The sequence below is a fragment of the Theropithecus gelada genome, chromosome 17 (genome assembly GCF_003255815.1).
Source record: "Theropithecus gelada isolate Dixy chromosome 17, Tgel_1.0, whole genome shotgun sequence".
NCBI lineage: Eukaryota > Metazoa > Chordata > Mammalia > Primates > Cercopithecidae > Theropithecus > Theropithecus gelada.
In genome coordinates, this window is record NC_037685.1 from 80,016,013 (window position 1) to 80,040,566 (window position 24,554).

At 37.0% G+C, this 24,554-nt stretch overlaps 1 protein-coding gene across 2 annotated transcripts in view; it reads left to right on the forward strand.

Annotated features, from left to right (window-relative positions):
- FNDC3A (fibronectin type III domain containing 3A) overlaps positions 1 to 24,554 on the forward strand; it is a 219,985-nt gene that overhangs the window by 77,541 nt on the left and 117,890 nt on the right. For both annotated transcript variants that reach the window (XM_025364166.1, XM_025364167.1), the window contains exon 3: positions 13,354 to 13,429. In XM_025364166.1, coding sequence (XP_025219951.1) covers positions 13,354 to 13,429 — 76 coding nt within the window. The remainder of the gene's footprint in view (positions 1 to 13,353; positions 13,430 to 24,554) is intronic.

The window sequence follows — 24,554 nt, forward strand, 5'->3', positions numbered from 1 at the left end:
TTCCTTCCTTCCTTCCTTCCTTCCTTCCTTCCTTCCTTCCTTCTTTCCTTCCTTCTCACAGGGTCTTGTTGTGTTGCCCAGACTGGTCTCTAACTCCTGGCCTCCAGTGATCCTCCTGCCTCACCCTCCCAGTTGGCTGAGATTACAGGCATGAGGTACCACACCCAGCAAAAGACTCTTGGAGAAGAATGCTGACTAATACATGTAAAAAGAATGATGTTTTAAAATCACCATTTTACAGTCCCCATAGTAATAATTGATTTAGTAATTGCTGAAACTGTTGTTTGAAGGATTGCCAGGGACAAGAATATTCACAAAGCCTCAAAGTTATCACCCTGTTGATTATCACTATCAAAGGGAAACTGTGCCTTTCTAATACAGACATCTGAAAGATACTATCTTAACCAAATGGTCAAACCTTACACCACCCAGGTACTCTAAAACCATTTAGCAAACAGAGTGAGAGTGGGCAAATGTGGCAACACATTAATTGGTGAATCTAGGTGGTTACGTGGGTGCTAATTGAACCATTCTTGCGTTTTTTCTATAGGTTTAAAAATTTTCAAAATAAATTGGGGTAAAAATGATTTTGGATATGACCCTTTCCTGTTTAATAGTGTTGCCTGAAGGTTAACAATTGAACTCTTTAGCCTACTAGTTAAGGATCTTTATGATTCAGCCCGTTTATCTTTCCAATCTTATCTTTTCCCATCACATTTCTCAAACTAGCTTAAATGTTAGCTATGCCACACTAATTCCTATTATTCAGATTGCTCACATTCTCTTTCACCCTCATGACTTTATACACATTATGTGCGCCCTCTCCTTGAAGTTTCCTTTTCCTGTCTTTATCTTGCAAACTTCTGCTTGTCCCTCTGAATTCTGTGTAGTTTATCATCTCCTGCAGGAATCTTCCCTGATCATCCTAGATTGAGTGGATGCTTATAATGCATTGCTCATATTCCTAGTATACCACTTGTTACACTATAAGTTAATTGGCTGAGTACCTGTCTGTTTTCTTCCTAGACTGGGAACTCCTTGATGCCTTGGACTGTGATGTTTTTTCTTCTTTTGGTGTCCACAGTACCTGCAAGAGTGTGTGCCACACAGTAGCTGTTTAAGAAAATATTTTTACATAAATGAATACATTTCACCTCCTACTATTTCCCTGGATATTTTAACTTAAAATAGGTCTGTTTGTCTTCATTTTTACCTAATATCAGTTTTATATATGTCATGTTTGTTTTCTTAGTTTTATTTCTTTTTCTCAACTTTATATAGTGAATGATTTTGTTACAGAAATTATTAGTAATTTATAGAATTCCGCAGCACAACTAGTACATGATAGGATTTGATCCAGTAAGTATGAACATTTCTTGCTTAACTATACTACATTGCTAAGCACTGTGGGAGAATACAGTAGATACGAAATTTTGGCAAGTTAGACAATGAGCTAATGTTTCCTAACATTAAAGCCAAATCTATAACTCATTTTCTATACAAATAAAACTTCTGGATTTAGCATAGATGTAAATATGTTTTTAAAAGGAAATAAACTCTAAATATACTAAAAACATTTGGATAAGTTTTTTTTTTTTAAACAATCTTGTAATATAAAGTCCTTTATAGTGTTGACCTAAAAGGAAGAAACTGAGGCAAAATTCATGTAAGTAGGGCTTATTTGGGCCAGGGTCGAGGATTGTAACCCAGGAGCGTGGATTCAAGTAGCCCTGAATGTAGACTCCAATTAGCAGCAGTTACAATTAGGTTTTGAAATGAAAGGAAGCAATTCCTAAATTGTTTCCAAGAAATTACATTAATGTAACATAAGCTATTGATTGCCTATACATTATTCCTTGTATCACAAATTCCAAGAAAATGAAGATAATGGGTGAGTCAGTTAGTCAGGAACAAAATATCTTTAAACAATTGCCCCTGGGCATGGGCACATAGGGTGTGACTGAAGTCCCATACTTACGTCTCTCTGGGCCTGATAAATTTTACATGCCTCACATAACTCAGACTGCTCTGAGCTGTTTTTCTTTTCTCAGCAGCATAAAATGAAACCCAGAAGCTATAAAGGAAAACATATTGATACAATAATTCTTCCACTTAAAAATGTAAAACTCCGGTGTAGCAAAACAAATTTTTTTATTTGAAAAAACTGGAGAAAGTATCTGTGTTACATATTATGGCAAAGGGCTCATTTCATTGGCATACAAAGGACTGTTTTACAAATCAGTGGAAGAAATTCAAACAACCCAGTTGAAAAACAGGTACAGGATATCAATAAATAGACTGTGGAGGCCAGGCGCGGTGGCTCATGCCTGTAATCTCAGCACTTTGGGAGGCCGAGGCAGGCGGATCATGAGGTCAGGAGTTTGAGATCAGCCTCACCAACATGGTGAAATTCCGTCTCTACTAAAAATACAAAAATTAGCCAGGCATGGTGGCAAGCACCTGTAATCCCAGCTACTTGGGAGGCGGAGGCAGGAGAATCGCTTGAACCTGGGAGGTGGAGGTTGCAGTGAGCCGAGATTGTGCCATTGCACTCCAGCCGGGGCGACAGAGCAAGACTCCGTCTCAAAAAAAAAGTAGTCTGTGGAAAAAGAAGTCAAGATTGCTGATAAATATAGAAATATTGCCCCCCGCCTCAAAAAAGCGGGGTTGTTCACCTAGCAAGCAACAAACAAGTGTCCACAAAAACGCAGGTTTTGACCAATAGAAGTTTTATTACATATCACAAGGAAAGAGATCACTGAGAGTATTCTCCAAAGCAGTGTCTCCCTGAGGGAGAGTGACAGGAAGATTTCATGGGTCAGTGGAGAAGGGAGAGGATACGTCATCACATATAGAGGAGGGGCCCAAGTGGTGCAGACACAGTCAGTCGTTATGCCAGCACATAGGTTGCATGTAATGATAATGATGCTATAACTCCCCCTGGGGTGCAGACTTTATAGCATGGTGAGGCGGAAAGTTCACTTGGGTTCATCTGTAAGTTGCTGGGGTCTGTCAGTAGCTGATTCCAACCGACTAGATGACCACGTAACATACGGGGTTTGGGAAAAAACAGGTTGCAAGGCAGGAGGCTATAAAGCAAGCTGACTGTTCATGTTTATTAAATTCCTGTAGTCCCTGGAGACCTTCTGTGTCTGCTTACGGTATGTTATAATGAATGAGTAGGTCTGTATGTATACTGCTTTGGAAAGTTGTATGAGTGAAAAAATTCATCATACTTTTCAATTTCTGATTCAGTTATCTGTTGTTGTATAAAAAACCAACTCAAAACTTAGTGCCTCAAATCAACAACCATTTATTTGCTCCATTTCTGCTCTCTGAGCAGAGCTCAACTGAGCAGTCTTTCCACTGGTCTTGCCTAGAGTTACTCACCTACTTAAAGACATATAGAGTCAACAGGAGCAAAAAACCTGCAATGGGCTGGTCAGGCAGCTCTCTCTCCCCATCTTTGTGGGATCTTCAGCAGAGTATCTGAACCCTCTTTACATGGTAGCTCAGGAACCCAGGAGGGAACTTTCCAAGAGTCACAGGGCCCAGTGTCTAAGTGCTTATGAAAACCAAGTCACATGGCCAAACCCAGAGTTAGTGTTGAGGACTGTACAATATGTAATACCAAGAGGTGTGATTCACTGGGGACCACCAGTGTAACCACACTTCCTAATTTATGTTACATACCTGTTTGTCTGTTTATTGCCACTTTTCCATCAGAATGTATCATCCAAAAGGGGATGGGTTCTGCTTCTCTTGTTCACCTATATCAGCCTAGAACAAGATATACTACATGGTTGGATTTCAGTGAATTTTTGCTGAATATATATGTCTAGTAAGATCTTGTGTTTAAAGAAAATGGTGTGTATTAGGGGAGGCTGGTATTTCTGTGTGCATAGTAACCTTCTGGAAAGATAAACATAATGGTTTTATGATTGAACATGATGGTTTCTGGACTTGAATAAGGGGACAGAGGGTACCTTTTACTCTTATTTCATTTACGTTGTGTATTTCCATGACTGTATCCCAGTTTGATAACTTAATACATAGTAAAATATGAGAATAATTCTTCATTTGTAAAAAATTTATTTTCTTAGACATTTATAAGAAATACTAAAATTAGAGTATAAGGCCAAGCAGCTTGTGAAAATGATTTAAAGTTGTCTGGTCAGTATGATAGAGTTCTAAAAACATTCAAGTTTATGCTAAGCAAATGTTACTCATTTGCTTATTCTCCTACTCAAAAAATATTTTTTGAGTATGTAATAAGTACTGTAGTACATTGTTTTGGGTATCTCAGTGACAAAATTCTTTGTTCTTTCAGAGTTCTATCAGTTCATTTGGCAGACCTGGTTGGATGAGTAGGAAAATGCCGAATTATAAATACCTTTGAAAATTCTAAAAAAGCTGTATTCCTGTATTCATTTTGGTTATTAAAATAGTCATTTGGAGCCAAGCATAGTAGATAAGATTTTGAGTCAGAGACAAAAAATAAAGTAGTAAGACTTTTTCATTTGTGACTTCTGAACTAAACTCTCAAGGCAATATAGAAAAAAGCAGTTTCAGTACTTCTGAGTCCTCTAGAATAGATCTCTCACCCATATAGTTAATTGCTAGATAACCTAAAGAGTATCTGGTATTTATGGTGCCCAAGAAACACTTACTGAAGAAATATAATAGGCTTCACTTACTGCTGCTTACTGTGTATGGCACACTGTGCTATATGTTTTACATATATAATATCTGTTAATCCTTCAACAGACCTGTGGCAAAATCATTATAGATCTCCGTTTTCAGACTAGGCGACAAAGACTTAAGTAACATACCCAAAGTTAAAAATTGCTATTAAGTGGTGAAGCACATTGAAAGTTGAGATTAGAGGTACTTCAAAGCTTATATTATTATTATTTTCTAAACAACATTTTTTAAAAATATATAGTTTAAGTTCTGGGATACATGTGCAGAATGTGCAGGTTTGTTACATAGGTATACATGTGCCATGGTGATTTGCTGCACCCATCAACTCGTCATCTGCATTAGGTATTTCTTCTAATGCTATCCCTCTCCTTTCCCCCCACCACCCTCAAAGCTTATATTCATAATGACTATTCCTTTTTGCCCCTCCACCAAACCCATTCATATGAGAATAGCATTGTTTTGCATCTGTATATTCTTGCATGTTAATTCATAAAACAGTCTATTTTTTAATTACCTCAGAGAAGACTTTATGGACAAAAGTGTAGAGGCAGGAAGGAATGTTTGACTGGACTAGACTGGCTTATAACAGACATGATGAGATGGGTAAAGAAGTAATAAATTGTAACCTGGAAAGCCAAAGGATTGTATCATGCTGTTAATTGGCTATTCTGCTAAAAGGTCAGATGAGGGAAGAACTGAAAATTTTTAGTTTAAAAAAAAATTGCTTTTGGGTTATTGTAGATTTTAATTATAATACTTTCTTTATTCTTCAAGGATATGTAAGATGTGCCTACATTTATTCTTTAAATATCTCTGATTTGTCTATCAACTAATAACATTAGAGCAGTGTCTTTTGCATTTCTTAATTCCCTCTCTAATTTCCCTCTTTATCCTTCTCTCTTTGAGCAGATTGTTGGTTTGGCATTCTGCCTGGATAACCTCAGCAACAAGTATTAATAGCTTGGTCAAAATACAGAATTTTGAGGACTCATTGTATCCATAGGGTAAAGTGGATGTAAAGCAAAGATATTTAGGTAGTTTAGCCATGATTTTATTAACCCGTTTATGCCTAGTGTACCATTATTGGAATGCTAAGCTTGTGGGAGTTATTTATATCCTACTGCTCAAGGTCATCGCCAAGTTCTGATTTTTCAAAAAGAAACCTTACACCTCTGGCATAAATGGGTTAATTCAATCATTTCTTCTTGATTTCCTCTGTCCTAATAGTTCTTAATCTACTTTGGGTCTTGGGCCTCTAAAAATCTGATGAAAACAGTGCTCAGAAATTGTAATATCTACAGAAAGTTTTATATACCAATCTGGGTTGTTTACAAATCCTTTGAATCCCATCTGTGACCCCCAGGTTAAGAACTCTTGTGCTTTATCTACATGCTGGTCTCAAGTAACATCCTACAGTAATTCACCACCACTATAAAATTTTATCACTAATTAGAAAAAGGGTGGAAAAGATGGAATGGTTTAAAAATTTTAAGAACCATAGATTTGTTAGAATCATTAAAAATGTGTTGGAAATAAAAGCAAAAGGAGCATCCTTCAGCCTACTTTCAAAATTGTAAGTATGTTTTACAGGCCAAGCATGGTGGCTCTCCTGTAATCCCAGCACTTTGGGAGGCCAAGGTGGGCGGATCGCTTGAGGCCAGGAGTTTGAAACCAGCCTGGACAACATGGCAAAACCCCATCTTTATTAAAAAAAAAAAAATTATATATATGTATATACACACACACACACACACACACACAATTTAGCCAGGTGTAGTGGTGTGCACCTGTAGTCCCAACTACCCTGGAGGCAACGATGGGAGGATAGATTGAGCCTAGGAGGTCAAGGCTGCAGTGAACTGTGATGGCACCATTGTACTCCAGCCTAGGAAACAGAGTGATACACGTCTATAAAAAATAAATAAATAAACAGTTATCGGATCGCAAAGGAGATCAAGAACAGAATAGCAGAAAATCTAAAAAATAGTGATAAATCAACCATTGTGAAATCAACCATTGTAGTGATTCCTCAAAGGGCTGAAAACAGAATTACTTTTTGACCCAGCAGTCCCATTACTGGATATATGCCCAAAAGAATACAAATTGTTCTGTTATGTCAGGAAGACGCATGCATGCATGCGTTCATTTCCACACTATTCACAATAGCCAAAACATGGAATCAACCTAAATGCCTCTCAGTGGCAGACTAGGTAAAGAAAATGTGGTACATATACACCATGGAATACTATGCAGCCATAAAAAGGAATGAGATTGTGTCCTTTGCAGGGTCATGGATGGAGCTGGAGGCCATTATCCTAAGAAAACTAATGCGAGAACAGAAAACAAATACAACATGTTCTCACTTATAAGTAGGAGCTAAATGATGAGAACACATGGACATAAAGAGGGGAACAACAGACACTGAGGCTTACCTGAAGGTGGAGGGTGGGAGGATGAAGAGGAGAAGAAAAAAAATAACTATTGGGTACTAGGTTTAGTACCTGGGTTGCAAAATAATATGTACAACTAACCCCCGTGACATCAGTTTACTTATGTAACAAACCTGCACATGTACCCTGCACCTAAAATAAAAGTTAAAAAGAAATGTACTGAAAATACTCTACATTGTTAAGCTGATTTAAGTAAAACTCATAATCTTAAATGTAGATTAAGAAGAGAATGAAATGAGTATTCAACTGAAAAGATTAGAAAAAACAACAAAGTCAGCCTAAGGAGAACAAAGGAAATGATACAAGTTAAAAGTAGAAATTAGTATCTTTAAAGGAACCTACCTAGATGACGGTGGCCTCCTGAGTTAATCCTCTGTGGTACTACCCTGCTTAAGTAAAACTTTTCATTGTCCTTAAAATGGCTCACAAGGCCCTTCATCACCTGGTTCGTATCTACTGCTTACTATATTTCTCACCCTTCCCCTGTGTTCCCCCACCCCCATGCTCCAACCGTATGGAACTCCAGAATTTCTTTTGGTTCATTGAACACAGTAAATTTCATGTCATTTCCAGTCCTTGTGCTTTGCACTTACTCTTCTCTAGGTCTTCCACTCTTCTTGCCTAGCCAATTCCTAATGAGTCTTCAAGACTCAGCTTAAATTTTACATACTCTAAAAAGGCATTAAACATACAAACATACATACATGTACACACAAGTGCTCAGGTAACAGACTAATTTACATATTCAATCTTCAGTGCTTTGATAGTATTTTACTGCCCCTATTATAGCACTTCTCTCACTAGTCAATATCAAAGAAGCGTTTGACAAGAGGAGTAATAATTGAGGTACACCATCAGAAATCCAAAGTTACACTGCTTAAAATTATTAAAACATATTTCCAAAGATACTTTTGCTAGAGCAGATACTAGTATGAGTGAGATAGGCCAAAATAGTATATTGCAAGCAAAAGAAAGTATCCTAAATTTAGCAAATTGTACTGGTTAACTCTCAAGGGAAAAAAATACTTTTGAGTCTTCCAGATAAATTTTAGATACATCAAAGAAATAAATATAAGCAATTAAATTATATAAAAACTAGGAAAAATAGGAACTAGTACTTACCAAACCTCTGGATCAGTGTTACCTAATAGAAATATAATGCAAGCCACATGAGTAGTGTTTTTTTTTAAATTTATTTTTATTTATTTATTTTTTTGAGACAGAGTCTCGCACTGTCACCTGGGCTGGAGTGCAATGGCATGATCTTGGCTCATTGCAATCTCCGCCTCCTGGGTTCAGGCAGTTCTCCTGCTTCAGCCTCCCGAGTAGCTGGGGTTACAGGCGCCTGCCACCATGCCCAGCTAATAAGTAGTGTTAAATTTTTTAGTAGCCATGTTTAAAAATGAAAAACAGGAAAAATTAATTATAACGTTTTAACCCAGTATGTCCAGAATATTGTTTCAACATGTAATCAATATGAAGTACCAAAGTTTTTTAATACTAAGCCTTAGGGTTTTTAATGTATTTTTAAAGATACATGTGATATTTTGATACATGTATACAATGTCCAATGATCAAATCAGGATAATTGGGATATCTGTCATCTCAAACATTTATCTTTGTTTTGGAAACACGACAATTCTTCTAGCTACTTTTAAATACATAATAAAGTAGTAACTATAAGTTATTTACTATCAAATACAAGAACGTATTATTTCTATCTAACTGTAATTTTGTACCTATTAACTAATTTCTTCTCAATCTCACACCCACCTTCCCAACCTCCAGCAACCACGGTTCTATTCTCTACGTCCTTTAGTTCCACTTTTTTAGCTCCCACATATGAGTGAGAACATGCGATATTTATGTTTCTATGCCTAGCTTATTTTACTGAACATAATGACCTCAATTTCCATCCGTTTTGCTGCAGATGACAGGATTTCTTTTTTTTCTTTTGTTTTTTTCTTTTTTTTTTTGAGACAGGGTCTCACTTTATTGCCCAGGTTGGAGTGCAGTGATGCCGTCGTAACTCACTACAGTCTTGACTTCCTGAGCTCAAGCATTCCTCCTGCCTCAGCCACCCAAGTAGCTGAAACTACAGGCATGTGCCCCCATACCGGGTTTTTTTTTTCTTTAATTTTTTGTAGAGATGAGGTCTCACTCTGTTGCCCAAGCTGGCCTGAGCAGGTTGAACTCCTGAGCTCAACCAGTCTTTCCACCTCAGCCTCCCAAAGTGCTGGGATTACAGGAGTGAGCCACTGTTCCCCAGCTAGGATTTTGTTCTTTTTCATGGGTGAAAAATATTTCATTGTGTATGTATACCACATTTTCTTTATCCATTCATCCATTGATGGACACTTGGGTTGATTCCATATCTTGGCTTTTGTGGATAGTGCTGCAATAAACATGGGACTACAAATATCTCTTTGATATACTGATTTCCTTTCTTTTGGATATATACTGAGCAGTGGGATTGCTGGGTCATACAGTAGTTCTGTTGTTTGTGTTTTGAGGAACCTCCATACTGTTTTCCATAATGGCTATAATAATTTACATTCCTACCAACATGTAAGAGCATTCTCCTTTCTCTGCATCCTCCCCACATCTGTTATTTTTTGACGTTTTTGTAATAGCCATTCTGACTGGGTTAAGATAATATCTCATTTTGGTTTTGATTTGCATTTCCCTGATGATTAGTGATGTTGAGCATTTTTTTCATATACCCGTTGGCCATTTGTATGTCTTCTTTTGCGAAATGTGTACTCAGATCTTTTGCCTGTTTTTAAATCTGAATTTATTTTATTTTATTTATTTATTTTTTGCTGTTGAGTCATTTGAGAGCCTTACATATTCCAGTTATTAATGCCTTGCCAGATAGAAAGTTTGCAGATATTTTCTTCTATTCTATGGGTTGTCTCTTCATTTTGTTTCTATTTGTTTTTAAGATGGGGTCTCACTATGTTGCCCAGGCTGGTCTCAAACTCCTGGGGTGAGGTGATTCTCCTGCCTCAGCTTCCCAAAGTGCTGGCATTATAGGTGTGAGCTACCATGTCCAGCTACCTTGTTGATTGTTTCCTTTTCCTTTGCCGTGCAAAAGCTTTTTAGCTTGACATAATCCCACTTTATTTTTGCTTTTGTTGCCTGTGCTTTTGAAGTCTTACACAAAAAAATATTTGCCCAGACCATGGTCCTTTAGTATTTTCCCAATGTTTTTTCTAGGAGTTCTGTATTTTTAGGTCTTACATTTAAATCTTTAAGCCATTTTGAGCTGATTTTGTATATGTTGAAATACGGGATTCTGGTTTCATTCTTCTGCCTAATAGAAAACCAGTTTTCTGAGCACTATTTACTAAAAAGACTGTTCTTTCCCCACTATATGTTCTTGATTCCTTTGATGAAAATGAATTGGTTATTGAGTTTCATGTCAAGGCTAAGTGAAAAGATAGAAAAAAGTAAGAGTTAAAAAGTTAAAAAAAGAATGAGTTGGCTGTAAGTGCATAGATTTATTTCTAGGTTCTCTGTTCTGTTCTATTGATCTCTATGTCTGTTTTTATTCTAGCACCATGCCGTTTTATAGTTTTATAGTTTGCCTGGTAGAGATCTTTTACTTCTTAGGTTAAATGTATTCCTACGTTTTGTTTTGTTTTGTTTTGTTTTTTTGTAGCTATTATAAATTAGGTTGCCTTCTTGATTTCTTTTTCATATTGATTGTTGTTCATGTGTAGAAACACTACTGAGTTTTAAAAATAGTAATTATTATTTAATTGCAGGTGAGGTCTTGCTATATTGCCCAAGCTAGTCTCAATCTCCTGGGTTCAAGCAATCCTCCCACCTCAGCCTCCCAAAGTATTGTGATTACAGGCATAAGCCACCATGCCCAGCTAATACTGCTGATTTTTGTATGTTGATTTTGTGCCCTACACCTTTACTAAATTTATCAGTTCTAAGAGTATTTTGGTGGAGTCTTTAGGTTTTTCTAAGTATAATACGATCATGTTGTCTGCAAACAAGGATAATTTGACTTCTTTTCTTCTTTGGATGCTTTTTATTTCTGCCTCTTGCTTAATTTCTCTGGCTAGATGTACTTAGCCTTTGAAATCCAGTGTTTATTTCACACTTAGAGCACATTTCCATACAAACTAGCTACATTTCAGGTGCTTGATAGCCACATGACTCTTGGTTATCATTGGACAGCACAGCTGTAGGTGAAGTTAAATATAGAAGCACTAGAAGATAACACAAAGGAAAACAATAAATAACATTGGCTACAAGAAAGTAAAAGGGAGAAAACAAAAAGAAAAATATTTGCAACATATTATAGTACAATATTATTATGGGTTCATACAAATCATTAAAAACACTTAAAAACCCAAAAGATTAAGAGGCAAGATTACACATGCAGGTAATTTACAAAAGAGCTAGTAACAAACTTAGACATAACAAAGAAGTGTAAATTAAAACAGTAGTACAGGTTCGGCATCCCTAATCTGATGAACCAAAATGCTCCAAAATTGGAAACTTTCTGAGCAGCAACATGATGCCACAAGTGGAGAATTCCACACCCAACCTCATGTGACAGGTCATATGACAGGTTGCAATCAAAACACAGTCAAAACTTTGTTTTATGCAAAAAGTTATTTAAAATATTGTATGAAATTACCTTCATGCTATGTGTATCAGGTATATATGAAACATAAATGATTTTTGTGTTTAGACTTGGGTCTTATCCCCAAAATATCTGATTTTATATATATATGTATACACACACACACACACACACACACACTCCTTAATAAAAAAAAAATCCAAAATCGGAAACATTTTTGGTCCAAGCATTTTGGATAAGGGATACTCATATTTTAATATCCTATTTTCATCTATCAAGGCAGCAAAGATTTTAAAACTGTAATTTTCAGGGTTGCAAACAATGTAGTAAAAGGGTGTTCTCATAGACTGTCAGAGGGCATTCGAAGTAGTATTATAAAACTCTGTTACTTTTTATTTCCATAGGTTTTTGGGGAACAGGTGGTGTTCGATTACATGAATAAGTTCTTTAGTGATGATTTCTGAGATTTGGGTGCACCCATCATCTGAGCAGTATACACTGTACCCAATTTGTAGTCCTTTATCCTTCACACTCCCCTCTCCCCATCCCCAAAGTCCATTATGTCATTCTTATGCCTTTGCATCGTCATAGCTTAGCTAGCTCCCATTTATGAGTGAGAACACATGATGTTTGGTTTTCTATTCCTGAGTTACCTCGTGAAGTAGTAAAACCCTTTTAAAAGGTAGTTTAGCAACAAGCACCAAAATTCCGTGTTTGGGAATCTATCACAAGGAAACAATACTAGCTGTAGAGAGGTGAAAACTACATACCAAAACGCTCACTGCAGCATTGTTCACAATAATGATAAAATTGAAAACTACCTAAATTCCTTAAGTTAGGGGAATGGTTCAGTCGTTTATGGTGTAATCTTTTGATGGAATATTTTCAATAATAACTTCAAAGTCTTTTTTGAATAATATTGAACTTTAAAAAGGATTGAGAATTGAATATCTTATGTCTAGAATTTAGGGGGGAATTAATCCTGTGCAGAATAAGACTAATAAGTTTATCAGAATGTTAACAATGTGTATCTTAGGATAGCAGGACTTTAGTTTTTTTTCTCCAGGTTTCTGTTTTTTTCTCTGTTTTTCAAATGTTGTAAAATTGGTATGTATTACCCTTATAATAAAAAGAAGACTACTTAAAATGGTGGAATACATTTAACACATTCTTGGATATAACTTAAGATGTGATACTAATTCAGATATGATCAACTTATGCTCTACCTATCAGTTTATATTTTGTCTTTAGAAAAACATGATACTTAGCAACTGATAAACTCGCTTAGATGATCTAAATATTCTGTGGTTTGACTCTATCTTTGTTTCAGAGTGAAGCTTATTGACTTTTCTTTCCAATGAAAGTGTGTCACTTTCTTCTTTTTTTATTCCCTTTACTTTTGGCTTAAGTCTAACCTCCAGAAAAGTGATGTAATATTTTTTTTAGCAAACCAGCGTCTTAAATGTGTAATCCCCATTTTCCTTCCCAGTTTCATAAGGTTAAATAGCTCACATCTGCTCTGTTACTACTTTTATGTTCTGATTTGCTTTTTTTTGTTTGTTTTGATTAATACTTCTTCCTCTCATTTTTAAGGTTATTCTGGTACAAGTTAACCCGGGAGAAGCATTTACAATAAGAAGAGAAGATGGACAGTTTCAGTGCATTACAGGTAAGAATGGTAATTGAGAATAATCATTTGAGACCAAAAAACCACAAAAATTTATGATACATAGTAGTGTGTATGCCTATGGTTTCTTTCTTCTTTCTCACTACCACCACACAAAAGCATAAACTCTGATATCTTAGCATTTAAGTATTACAGTATCATTCTAACTAATCTCTTTGCCCTGGTTTCCTGATTATTTTGATCATTCTTGATATGTTATATTGTTCATGTCTCTTCCCTGTTCAGAAATCTTTATCAAATCTAGTCCAGGTGTCTTCGTTTTTCAAAAAGATCATTTCAGCTTTTTAGTCTTGTTCCCACTTCCCCTTCAAATTGCTTTTCTTCAGTTTTTCTAAGAGGCTTATTCACTGTCTTTTGAAGCTATCTTGTGCTATGTGTTCTGTTTCCCTTATCTAGAATTCACCATTATCACCACTGTCCCCCGCGCCCCCAATTCAGATCCTACCTGTGCTTCAAGACTGAGCTGCAGTCCCACCTTTAACAGGTTTTTTGGAAAGTCTTTGTTTAGTGAACATTTCCTTAGTACTGTTGACTTTTGGGTCAGGCAGTTCTTTGGTCAGGGGGACTGTTGTGTGAATTGTAGGATGTTTAGTTCAATTCCTAGCCTCTGCCTACTAGCCACTCACCCTCACTCTTTCATTTATGAGAAATAGAAAAGTCTGGATATCCCCAAATATTCCCTGAGGGACAAAATTGACTCCAATTGAGAACCGTCTTCCTGTGTGAATTTGAGAACAATAAAAAGGTGACTGGCTTTGGAATTAAAGAGAGAGAACCTAGGATTAAATCCCAGCTCTGCTGTTTTACTAGCTACATGACCTTGTACATGTTACTTAACCTCTGTAAGTACTGTTTTTTTTTGTTTTTTTTTTTTTTTTTTTTGGAGACAGAGTCTCACTCTGTCACCCAGTCTGGATGGAGTGCAGTGGCTCAATCTTGGCTCATTGCAACCTCCGCCTCCTGGGTTCAAGCGATTCTCCTGCCTCAGCCTCCCAAGTGACTGGAATTACAGGCGCCTGCCACCACACCAGGCTAATTTTTGTACTTTTAGTAGAGATGGGGTTTCATCATGTTGGCCAGGCTGGTCTTGAACTCCTGACCTCAGGTGACCCACCCACCTCAGCCTCCCAAAGTGCTAGGATTACAGACGTGAGCCTCTGTACCCAGCCCTCTGTAAGTACATTTCTCATCAGTAAAATTCTCATTCCTGTCAATAATAGTACACCTTATAGGATAATTGTGAGGGTTCCTGATATGCATGTAATGTACTTTAAACCAGCCTGGGACATGTAAGGCACTCAGTAAGTGATGGTGAGTGCTGTAGTGTTATTGTTAATAGGAAGTGATCCCCATCACCTGTGAAACCCTATCATACCAATTATTGCACCATTCATTTACCAGATAACTACACCATCTTGTAATATTTCTTCTAGTTGTATTTTTAAAGTTATTTAAATTTTGTATTGTTTAACATAAAATTTTTATTCAGTCTCGCCAACTGAAGTCTAAGCGCTTTGGGGACACATACCATTTCTTACATTTCTTTGTATCCCCTTCAGTTCTTGGCTTTCTATATATTGGGTACTTAACTGATAGTTATTGCTTTAGTTTAAAAAAGGAAAAAGTGCAGTGGGTCACACCTGTAATCCCAGTGCTTTGAGAGAATAAGGCAGGAGGACCTCTTAAGACTGGGAATACGAGACCAGACTGGGCAGCATAACAAGACCCTGTCTCTACAAAAAATTTAAAACTTAGTCAGGCATAGTGGCGCATGCCTGCTGTCCTAACTATGCAAGAGATAAGGTTGGAGGATTGCTTTAGCCCAAGAATTTGAAGCTGCAGTGAGCTATGGTCATACCAGTGCACTCCAGCCTGGGCAACAAAGCGAGACCCTGTCTCAAAATAAAATTAAATTTAAAAAGAGCGTTAGAGGTGAGGTGTCTGTATACTTTGTCATCTTTCAAACTGGAATAGAGTAAAAGGACTCTAACACTTACTTCAAGACAACTGGTGTAAAGCAAGACTGTCTAGCCCAGGCAAACCTCCTGTCTTTCCCCCGTTTTACCTAGGCTGTCCAATCTGTTTAATCAAAGAAGAAATAGACCTAACTCTTTTCAGAGAAGTAATTAGCTCAGTAATTAAAATTAAAACTTTTAGCCTGATATTTAAACCTTATATATCTGAGAGTTAAAAATTTCTCTCTAAGTTGAACACATGGACACAGGGAGGGAACCTCACAAACTGGGGCCTGTCGGAGGGTAGGGGCCAAGGGGAGGGAGAGCATTAGGACAAATACCTAAAGCATGCAGGACTTAAAACCTAGATAATGGGTTGATGGGTGCAGCAAATCACCATGGCACATGTTTACCGATGTAACAAACCTGCATGTTGTGCACATGTATCCCAGAACTTAAAGTAAAATTTTTTAAAAAATTTCTCTAAGTTAATTTAAATAATTTGTGCAGCAGTTATGACAATTTCACAAATAGGAAGAGTTCACATATTATAGACTTAAATATACCAGGCAGTGTAATTTATAAGCAGTGTGATAAACATTGCCTGTCCTTACTTGCCAGTTAGGTTTTTATGAAAATAATTGTATTCTGTGTACCTCATAGAGGTACAGTTTCTAATAGAGCACACATCTAGGTTTATTTGTACATTGCTTTTCAAGTTGTTTTCAATAGATATTGTTTATTGTGGACACATTTTAACTAATACAGCATTGATCTTTTCTAACACATTTGCAGAGGAAGATACTCATTACTGTTTTAATGTGACTCAGAATACAAAAACTGTTATTTATGATTGGATAACCAGACCCTGAATTATAAGTAGCTTATATTTCAAAAGTTAATTTGTAACTGCAATCTCTAAACCCCACCTCTGTAAATCAATTAAATTGATTTTATATGTGGCAGTGACACCTTTGTTCAGGACCAAAAACGCCTATCTAATTTATAATGTGCCTATAATGCTAATAGTATCTTAGTTATAGGAACTAACCACCATGGGAAGATATTTTTAGGCAAGGACACATTTCTCTGCTTCAGTGGGAAACATTCCTTTCTCCATATGACAGATTGTAAGATTGGAGACTGTTTTAAAATTATTAGGTAGAGGTTTTAAAAACACAGAAAAGAATAAAGGGAACCAGACAGAAAATAAGAAGGCCCTCCCCTCTTTGTGTTTTTGACTGTTCAAAACTATAAGATGGAATATGGGTAGAAGGAATATAGTAGTGAGCAAGGGAACTGGAGTTGAAGTCAAGTCTTTGTAAAATCAATATGCCTTCACTCTGAGCAAGAGAAGACAAGAAAACTTCTGGAGTTCATTTTCTTCCACTTTGCTATCACTAGTTTCTGTCATATGGCAAGCCCCTTCATGGACTAGCTCTGGATCTAGGTAAAAAGTGAGATTATGAATAACAAGGAGAAAGAGAAATTCTTAAGGGAAGAAAATCATATACCAGTGAAGCTGAGAGAAACATAGATCATTATAGCCCTAAAGCCTCAAGTTAGGAAAGCTGTTCTCTGACGGCCACTATACCATTAAAATCTCTATATTAAAACCTAACAAATTGAGATAAGAGCTGTGTAAATTAATAAGCATTTGAATTAAAGATCATTCTTTTAAAAGTAGTTTTATTACTTGTTCAGAATATATAGAAATGAAAACTAGGTTGAGAATCACAGAGAACTTTAGAGATCTAAATAATTACCTTATTTTATTGGAGGCTCAGATTTTGTGAGTTACAGCTAGTCATGGGCAGAGTTCAATATAGTACTTTTTCTACTATGTAGCATACATTCTGGAAAGACAAATTGCTAATTATTTTTTTGTATGAATTTTCTAAGTATCTGCTGAGGTATACTGTGCTAGTTGCTGGACATTCAAAGAAAAGCTAAAACTAAGTTCCTGACATTCAAGAACAGTGTCATAGGGGAAAAAAAGGAAAAATTAACAGTTACAGTATAAAAAGAGATATACATAGGGTGTTATGGGAGCATAGAAGGAGGGTTACTAATTACATTCAGTGGCATGTAAAGAAAAATTTATTCCAGGAGAAAGTGACACATGAGGCTTCTCGAAGAACAGTGGCAGTTGGCCAGATGGACAAAGGGTCTCAAGGTACTTTAGATAGAGGGAAAAAGTGTTCAAAAGCAACAGAAAGAAAGAGTGACTTGACTTATTTGAATAACCACAAAGAGATTGGAATTGCTAAATTGCAATAAAATATGGAATTGTTGTATAAATATGTGGTACCTGTTGAACCAAAAGTCTTCCTACTACAAACATCATCTAGAAATGTTCAATAAAATAATAACATGTAATCTTTCAAATACACTCCTGAACTTCTCTCTCTTCCCTTCACCCTAAAAAAAGGGAAAAAAAGGTGGAGGGTGGGGAAGAATCACTGTGGGCCAGAAACAAGGACTTTTCCACATTTATTTGTTTTTTGTTTTTATTTTAAGAGACAGGGTCTCTCTGTCACCCAGGCTGGAGTGGAGTGGCACAACCATAGCTCATTGCAGCCTCATACTCCAGGGCCTAGGTGATCCTCCTGCCTTAGCCTTCTGAGCAGTTAGGATTGCAGGTGTGTGCCACCATGCTTGGCTAATTTTTTATAGAGTTGATGTCTCACTATGTTGCCCAGGATACTCTCAAACTCCTGGGCTCAAGCAATCCTGCCGTCTCAGCCTCCCAAAGCACTGTGATTACAGACATGGACAATTGCACCTGGCTCAATATTTGTTTCAGAAAATACAGTTTTCATATTTTTAATGAAAAGAATTAAAAATATCTACATTGTTGTTTTGATTTGATCATTTTCTGTTGTCCCATACCATTTTTTCTGAGTCCTCTTCAGAATTTGATGTCTGTCTTCCCTTAGTTCTGTACCTTATTTCATGTCCTTTTGGATAAGGCACCACTCTTAAATATCTAAAAGTGTAGTCTTCTGTTTTGCTGCTTTTCCATTCTGGTCATTGGTTAGATCTGTTTGTATTTCCTGATATGAACCCATACCTCATTTTTTTTCCCTTCTTTAACCACTATTCACTGGTTTTAACTTAAATTCTTGATTACTTTTGAAATGAATACTATCTTGAGTCTGTCTCAGGTTTTTTCTATTGAGAGGTATTTTGAAACTTTCTAACTTGTTCTTATGTTTTCATAGTGAAGTGCTTTGACCGCATGTCAACAGATTATCTTATATGATGAGAGATACTGTGAAAATTAAGTATTTTTGCCTAGTAACTGGTATGTAGAAATGTAAAAAAATTATTGAATGGGCAAAATTTTAGGTTTTATATTAATAGATATTTGTAGCATGTGCTAAAGACTGCCCTTCTTAGTTTTATTTTGTGAAGAGTTATGAAAAATAGGAAATTAGGCAAGGTTTCTAAGTTTGGGTTACTAGGAAGGTCATAGAAGCATATTTCATAGAGAATATGTGGTAAACACTTAAGAATCCTGTGTAGAGCTAGCTCTCCTGATGACAAATTGGTTCCTCCTTTAGATATCATCTGTTCTGCGAAGCCCTTGCTTTAGTTTGTCTCCTCTTTTGGCTATAGATACACATACAGAAATAATTGAAGGCAGATATTTTTACATATGTTTGTAACCCTGATGCTTTGCATAGCACCCAGCACATAGAGACTCTCAATAAATGTTTAAGGTGAGTGAAGAAGAGAAAAAAAAACGGATGTTTTTTGAGCATTTATATGTGTCAAGCAAGTAGATCTGTTATAGACAACAATTGTAGCTAAAAACCCTCCTTATGAGAGGCAGGTATGACTTTTTCTCTTCTGTGATACCTCAAAATGAATAAATGGGCTAATGAGTAAGAATTTATTAACTATCTGGAGGTTTTGCATTGTTATGGCACTTCTACTTTGGTGTGATTCCCTACCACTACATGTAAGAGAGAAAATTATGAAAAGCAAAAAATATACAGACAGCTATGCTTGAATAATTTTTATATGCTCTGGCTCCTTCAAATATTATGTTTTAGAAAGACAAGCAAACATATTGGTGATTATTTAATACTTTTAATCTAATAGGGCAATAGTTAAGCAGAAGGGTACTTGGGTTTGAGTTCAAACTTTGCCACTTACTATTATATCAGTCAGATTATATTCAGTATATATTGTGTTTACACTTATTTATGTAAATAGTGTGTGTCTGTGTGTATACATATTATGTGGGACTTAGAACATAATTTTGTCATAGAGAAGATTATTATTAGGCCATACCTTTTGGGATATATTACTTATATCTGTGGAACCATAGAACCCAAGACCTACATCAGATATACAGTCTCTAATTACATTGATCATGGATTAGCCACATCTACATTATAATTTTTCTGCAACATGGCTTCTACAAAAACAAAGACCTTATATTCTTTATCCATTCACTTATTCAGTATTCAGTGAGGGACAAAAATGAATAAGCACTCTTTATTTTCTCAAGCTTATTTGTCAGACTCTTATGTACCTTTATGGGAAGATGAAATAAAATTTGATCATCAGACCGTTACCAGTCTGCAACTTTGTCTCATGTTGTGCTACTCAGGATTTTGTTCTCTAGGGCTTTCTTTTGAGCATTTTAAATCAGTAACTTTTATTTGTTTTTAACAAAAATAAACAACATGTTTATGAAATGTTTAAGTGTCAGAAAGTTGCTAACGTTAATAAATGTCAAACTCAAGAAAATCAGAACATATTGAAATGATAGGTCAAAAATAATAGGATAGGCCCAGCATGGTGGCTCACACCTGTAACTCCAGCACTTTGGGAAGCTGAGGTGGGCGGATCACCTGTAGTCAGGAGTTCGAGACCAATCTGATCAACATGATGAAACCCTGTCTGTATTAAAAAAAAAAGAATTCGCTGGGTGTGGTGGCACACACCTGTAATCCCAGATATTTGGGAGACGGAGGCAGGAGAATCACTTGAACCCGGGAAGCGGAGGTTGCAGTGAGCTGAGATCCTGCCACTGCACTTCAGCCTGGGTGACAGAGTAAGACTCCATCTCAAAAACAAAAGCAAAAAAACCCAATAGGATAAAATTTAATAGGAGTAAATATAAAGTTCTACATTTTGATTTTAAAAACATAGGTACTGTATAGTGTGTATTAGTTGGGGCTCCTTTTTTGAAACTTAATCTTGTCTATAAAACACAAAAGAGTTTAAGATGATATTGAGACTCCTTCTGTCCTCGTTCCTTTTCCTTCCTAATAGCTCAGTCCTGAAGCTCTTAGGTGAGGCAGAACAATATAGGCAATGCACTAGTGGGAGTGGGAGAGGTGAGCTGCAGTTCCCCAGAGTGGGATGTCAGAGCCCTAATTGAGTAAGGACCATATCACATCAGAGAATAGCCAAGTATAGGGAGTTAGAGCCCAAGCAGAGTGAAGAGGGAATTCATACAAGAAGGCAGCTTGGTATAGGGAGTCAGAGTATAAGGCTGAGGAGGATATCGTCAGGAAGGCATGTAGTGTGGCATGTAAGAAATTGAGCAGGATGAGGCAGTCACTGATGCAATGCAGTGATCCAGCATGGGGAATCAGAGCTCAAACAAGAGTGAGGAGGCCATCTGTGTGGAGGGGTACCCTGACTTGGGTTGTAGGAGCCCCAGCATGGTCAGACAGTGCACAGTCTGGGGATATATTACAGTGAAGAATCAGAGTCCAACTAGGGTAAAAAGGGCATCCACACAGAGGTGGTCTAATTAGGAAGTCATCAGCAATGCCATGATTGTACCCCTTCCCCTCCTCCACTAAGAACTCAATATTACTTGCTTCTAGTACAGATGCCACTTCTGCAACAGGAATTGTGTAGCCACCCACCACTGCCTGCCAAATTATCAGCACCTGTAGGAGTGATGGTCTTTATCTCACACCAAGGAGACTCCTCAGACATACAAAGGGGCTTCAGATTCTATGCACTAAAACAAATAAAAGTGTCCACTGCAGTGCAAGAGAAGACAACTTTATGAATAGAACTTGCTTATTTTAGCAGAACTAGAACTAAATATGAGTCATCTGTTGAATCCCATTTGCAAAAGGGAAAACAAATGAAATCTTGGACTGCAAAAATACAAATGCAAGTTCAAAACAGATGGTGGTATATGCTGGTTAGATGGTATCCTTTTAACTTGTTTAAAAGAAGTATTGACAAACTGGGATTGTCCCAAGGAAGATAGCCAGGAGATCATAGAAGCATGAAATCATCCTTATAAAACACTATAGAAATGCGTGAAGGATGCTTAACCTAGAAAAGAGGGCAGCGGCTTGAAATACATTGATCTCTGCACCTTAGAGGGCAGAATTTAGACATAAACAGGTGAGTTATAAAGAAGCAGATTTTTTTTTTTTTTTTTTTTTTTTTTTTTTTTGAGATGACGTCTCACTCTGCGACCCAGGCTGGAGTGCATTGGTGCAATCTCGGCTCACTGCAACCTCCACCTTCTGGGTTCAAACGATTGTTCTGCCTCAGCCTCCCGAGTAGCTGGAACTACAGGTGTGTACCACCACACCCGGCTAATTTTTGTATTTTTAGTAGAAATGGGGTTTTATCATATTGGCCAGGCTGGTCTTGAGCTCTTGACCTGGTGATCTGTCCACCTCGGCCTCCCAAAGTGCTGGGATTACAGGCTCATTCACCACCATGCCTGGCTAAGGAAGCAGATTTTGACACAGGGAAGAACAGCTATGGCTGTATAAAAATGGAATTATTTCTTATACCAGCGTCCCACCTTTATATGTGTTCATTCCCTGGTTGGATGATATTATAAAAGTAATTCCAGCATAGAAAGATAGTTTTGATTAGGTGAATTCCAGCAGTTATTGTAACTAAAGACGCTTTGATTCAAGAATAATCTGTTTATTAAACTGAGTTATCTTTAGTTAATTCTGGGAATGAGGACTCTAAATGAGAGTCTTAAATTTAACAAGTCTATATGTGCACAGGCACATTTTATAAAGTAATTGAGCTAGTGAATGGTTATTGCTCATAGTAGACCTATAAATAGTATACCAACTAGTTAATTTATTAATACCCACTACCGATGAAATAAATACTTGAGAGAGAAATTTCCACTACATTCTGAATCTTATAGGGACAAGAACAATAATGCTGTCTTTATTTTGGTACAAAAACCTTAAGTGGAATATTATCTTCCATTTTGTTTAACAACAGAAATTGCCTCTTTCATCTCTTATCATCTATGCTAAAATAATGCCTTTTGCTTATGGGTATTCTGTCAATATGTGAAAATGAACTGCTAAAATATTTTTGTGTACAGTACTTGCGTGCCTTGGCAACTGTTATATACCAAAAATATACTTCTCATACTTGGGGATATTTTAGTGCCTCAGAGTCTTCAATGTGAGCACCATTTAAGATTATACAATTATATGAAAATATTGATTTAAATATGTAAATGGTGAGCCACAGATATCACCTGGGTGATGATCATTTGACCAAAAATTCTGGGTTTATGCTTATTTTCTTATGATTTGACTCTTTGTGTAGAAAAAGTATCAATGTGAATTCAAGTTTTCTGAGAGGTATCACCTTCGTTTTCTCATACCTCACGCTACTTAGGGAAGACAAGAACCTAATTAACAGTACTAGAGTGTGTTGATTGTGAACCTCTTCACCTAATATAGTTAGTATGATCAGGTTCCACCTAAAAGTCCTATTGCTAGCCTTTTGGTTTCAAGTGGCTCAGACCAGCTTCTCAGGAGTTATTGGTGTTTTCTCCTCATTGTTGCTCATATGGCTTTTTCTGCCACTAGGGTTTTATTTATCCTTTCTTGTTTCTACTCTCCCCTCATTCAAGAAGTAACCAGCCTGGTGCTTCTGGGGCAGTTATTGTCAACTCCTCTATCCCACTTTTCTTCTTCATTGCTGCTGCTGTTCATTGCTTTTTGCTCTCACCTCATTTCCTCAAGTACCTGATCCTGATTCTTCCTGCCATTACAGGGCTTTTTGAACATAAGCAAAGCCCTGTTCTCTCAGGATGTCTTTGTTGGGGAAGAGAGAGGAATGCAGAGTCCTCGTGCAAGTAAGACTCCTAGTAACCTGCTCTGATATCCTGGAATCTCTGAGACACCTCAGCCTCATGACTCTTGATACTTCAGGGCTTTGATATTAGAAATACCTCTGAAATTTATCAGAAGTTGTGTCTGTTGTTTTGTATATCATAGTCACTACAACTTTTGTTTCAGTTACTGTAACAGTAGGCATGAGATACTACACATACACCATTTCTTCCTATAATCACAATAAAACTTTAAAAAAGTAACAGACTATGTGACAATTAATGGTGCATTGTTAAAAGCGCAGGTCTGGGAGTAAATTGACCTGGGTTCTAGAACCAATGGGTGGGAGTTAAAAGAAAACAGAGTTTAGCTTGGCATGAAGAAGAACTTTGTAATAAATGGAGATGTCAAAGGAGGGTTAAGAGTGATCAGTTTCCCATCCATCCTTTTTTTTCCCCCCCTTGAGATGGAGTCTTACTCTGTCACCCAGGCTGGAGTGCAATGGCCCAATCTCAGCTCACTGCAGCCTCCGCCTCGTAAGTTCAAGTGATTCTCCTGCCTCAACCTCCCAAGTAGCTGGGATTACAGGCACTTGCCATCATGCCCAGCTAATTTTTGTATTTTTGTAGAGACAGGGTTTCACCATGTTGGCCATGCTGGTCTTGAACTCCTGATCTCAGGTGATCCACCCACCTTGGCCTCCCAAAGTTCTGGGATTGCAGGCATGAGCCACTGCACCCAGCCTCTCCCATCCATCTTTGTAGGTGGTAATGTATCTGCTGGCTCTTCACTTGATGGTAGTGTTATAGAAGATGGTTTATTTCTTTTGAGGGGATTGTTCATGCCTTTTAAGGTTCATCACAAGTCTAAAGTGATATTAATTTATAGCCCTAAGTAGTTTACTTAAATTCTGGCCCGTGTTGTGCACATACTGAAATGAGGAAGGGCTAGGGCAATTCAGATTCTACAAATTTCTGTCAGCTCTCAAATAGTTACATATTCATAACTATACTAATTACATACCATGTCTTAAAAATATTTTAATATTATGGAGAT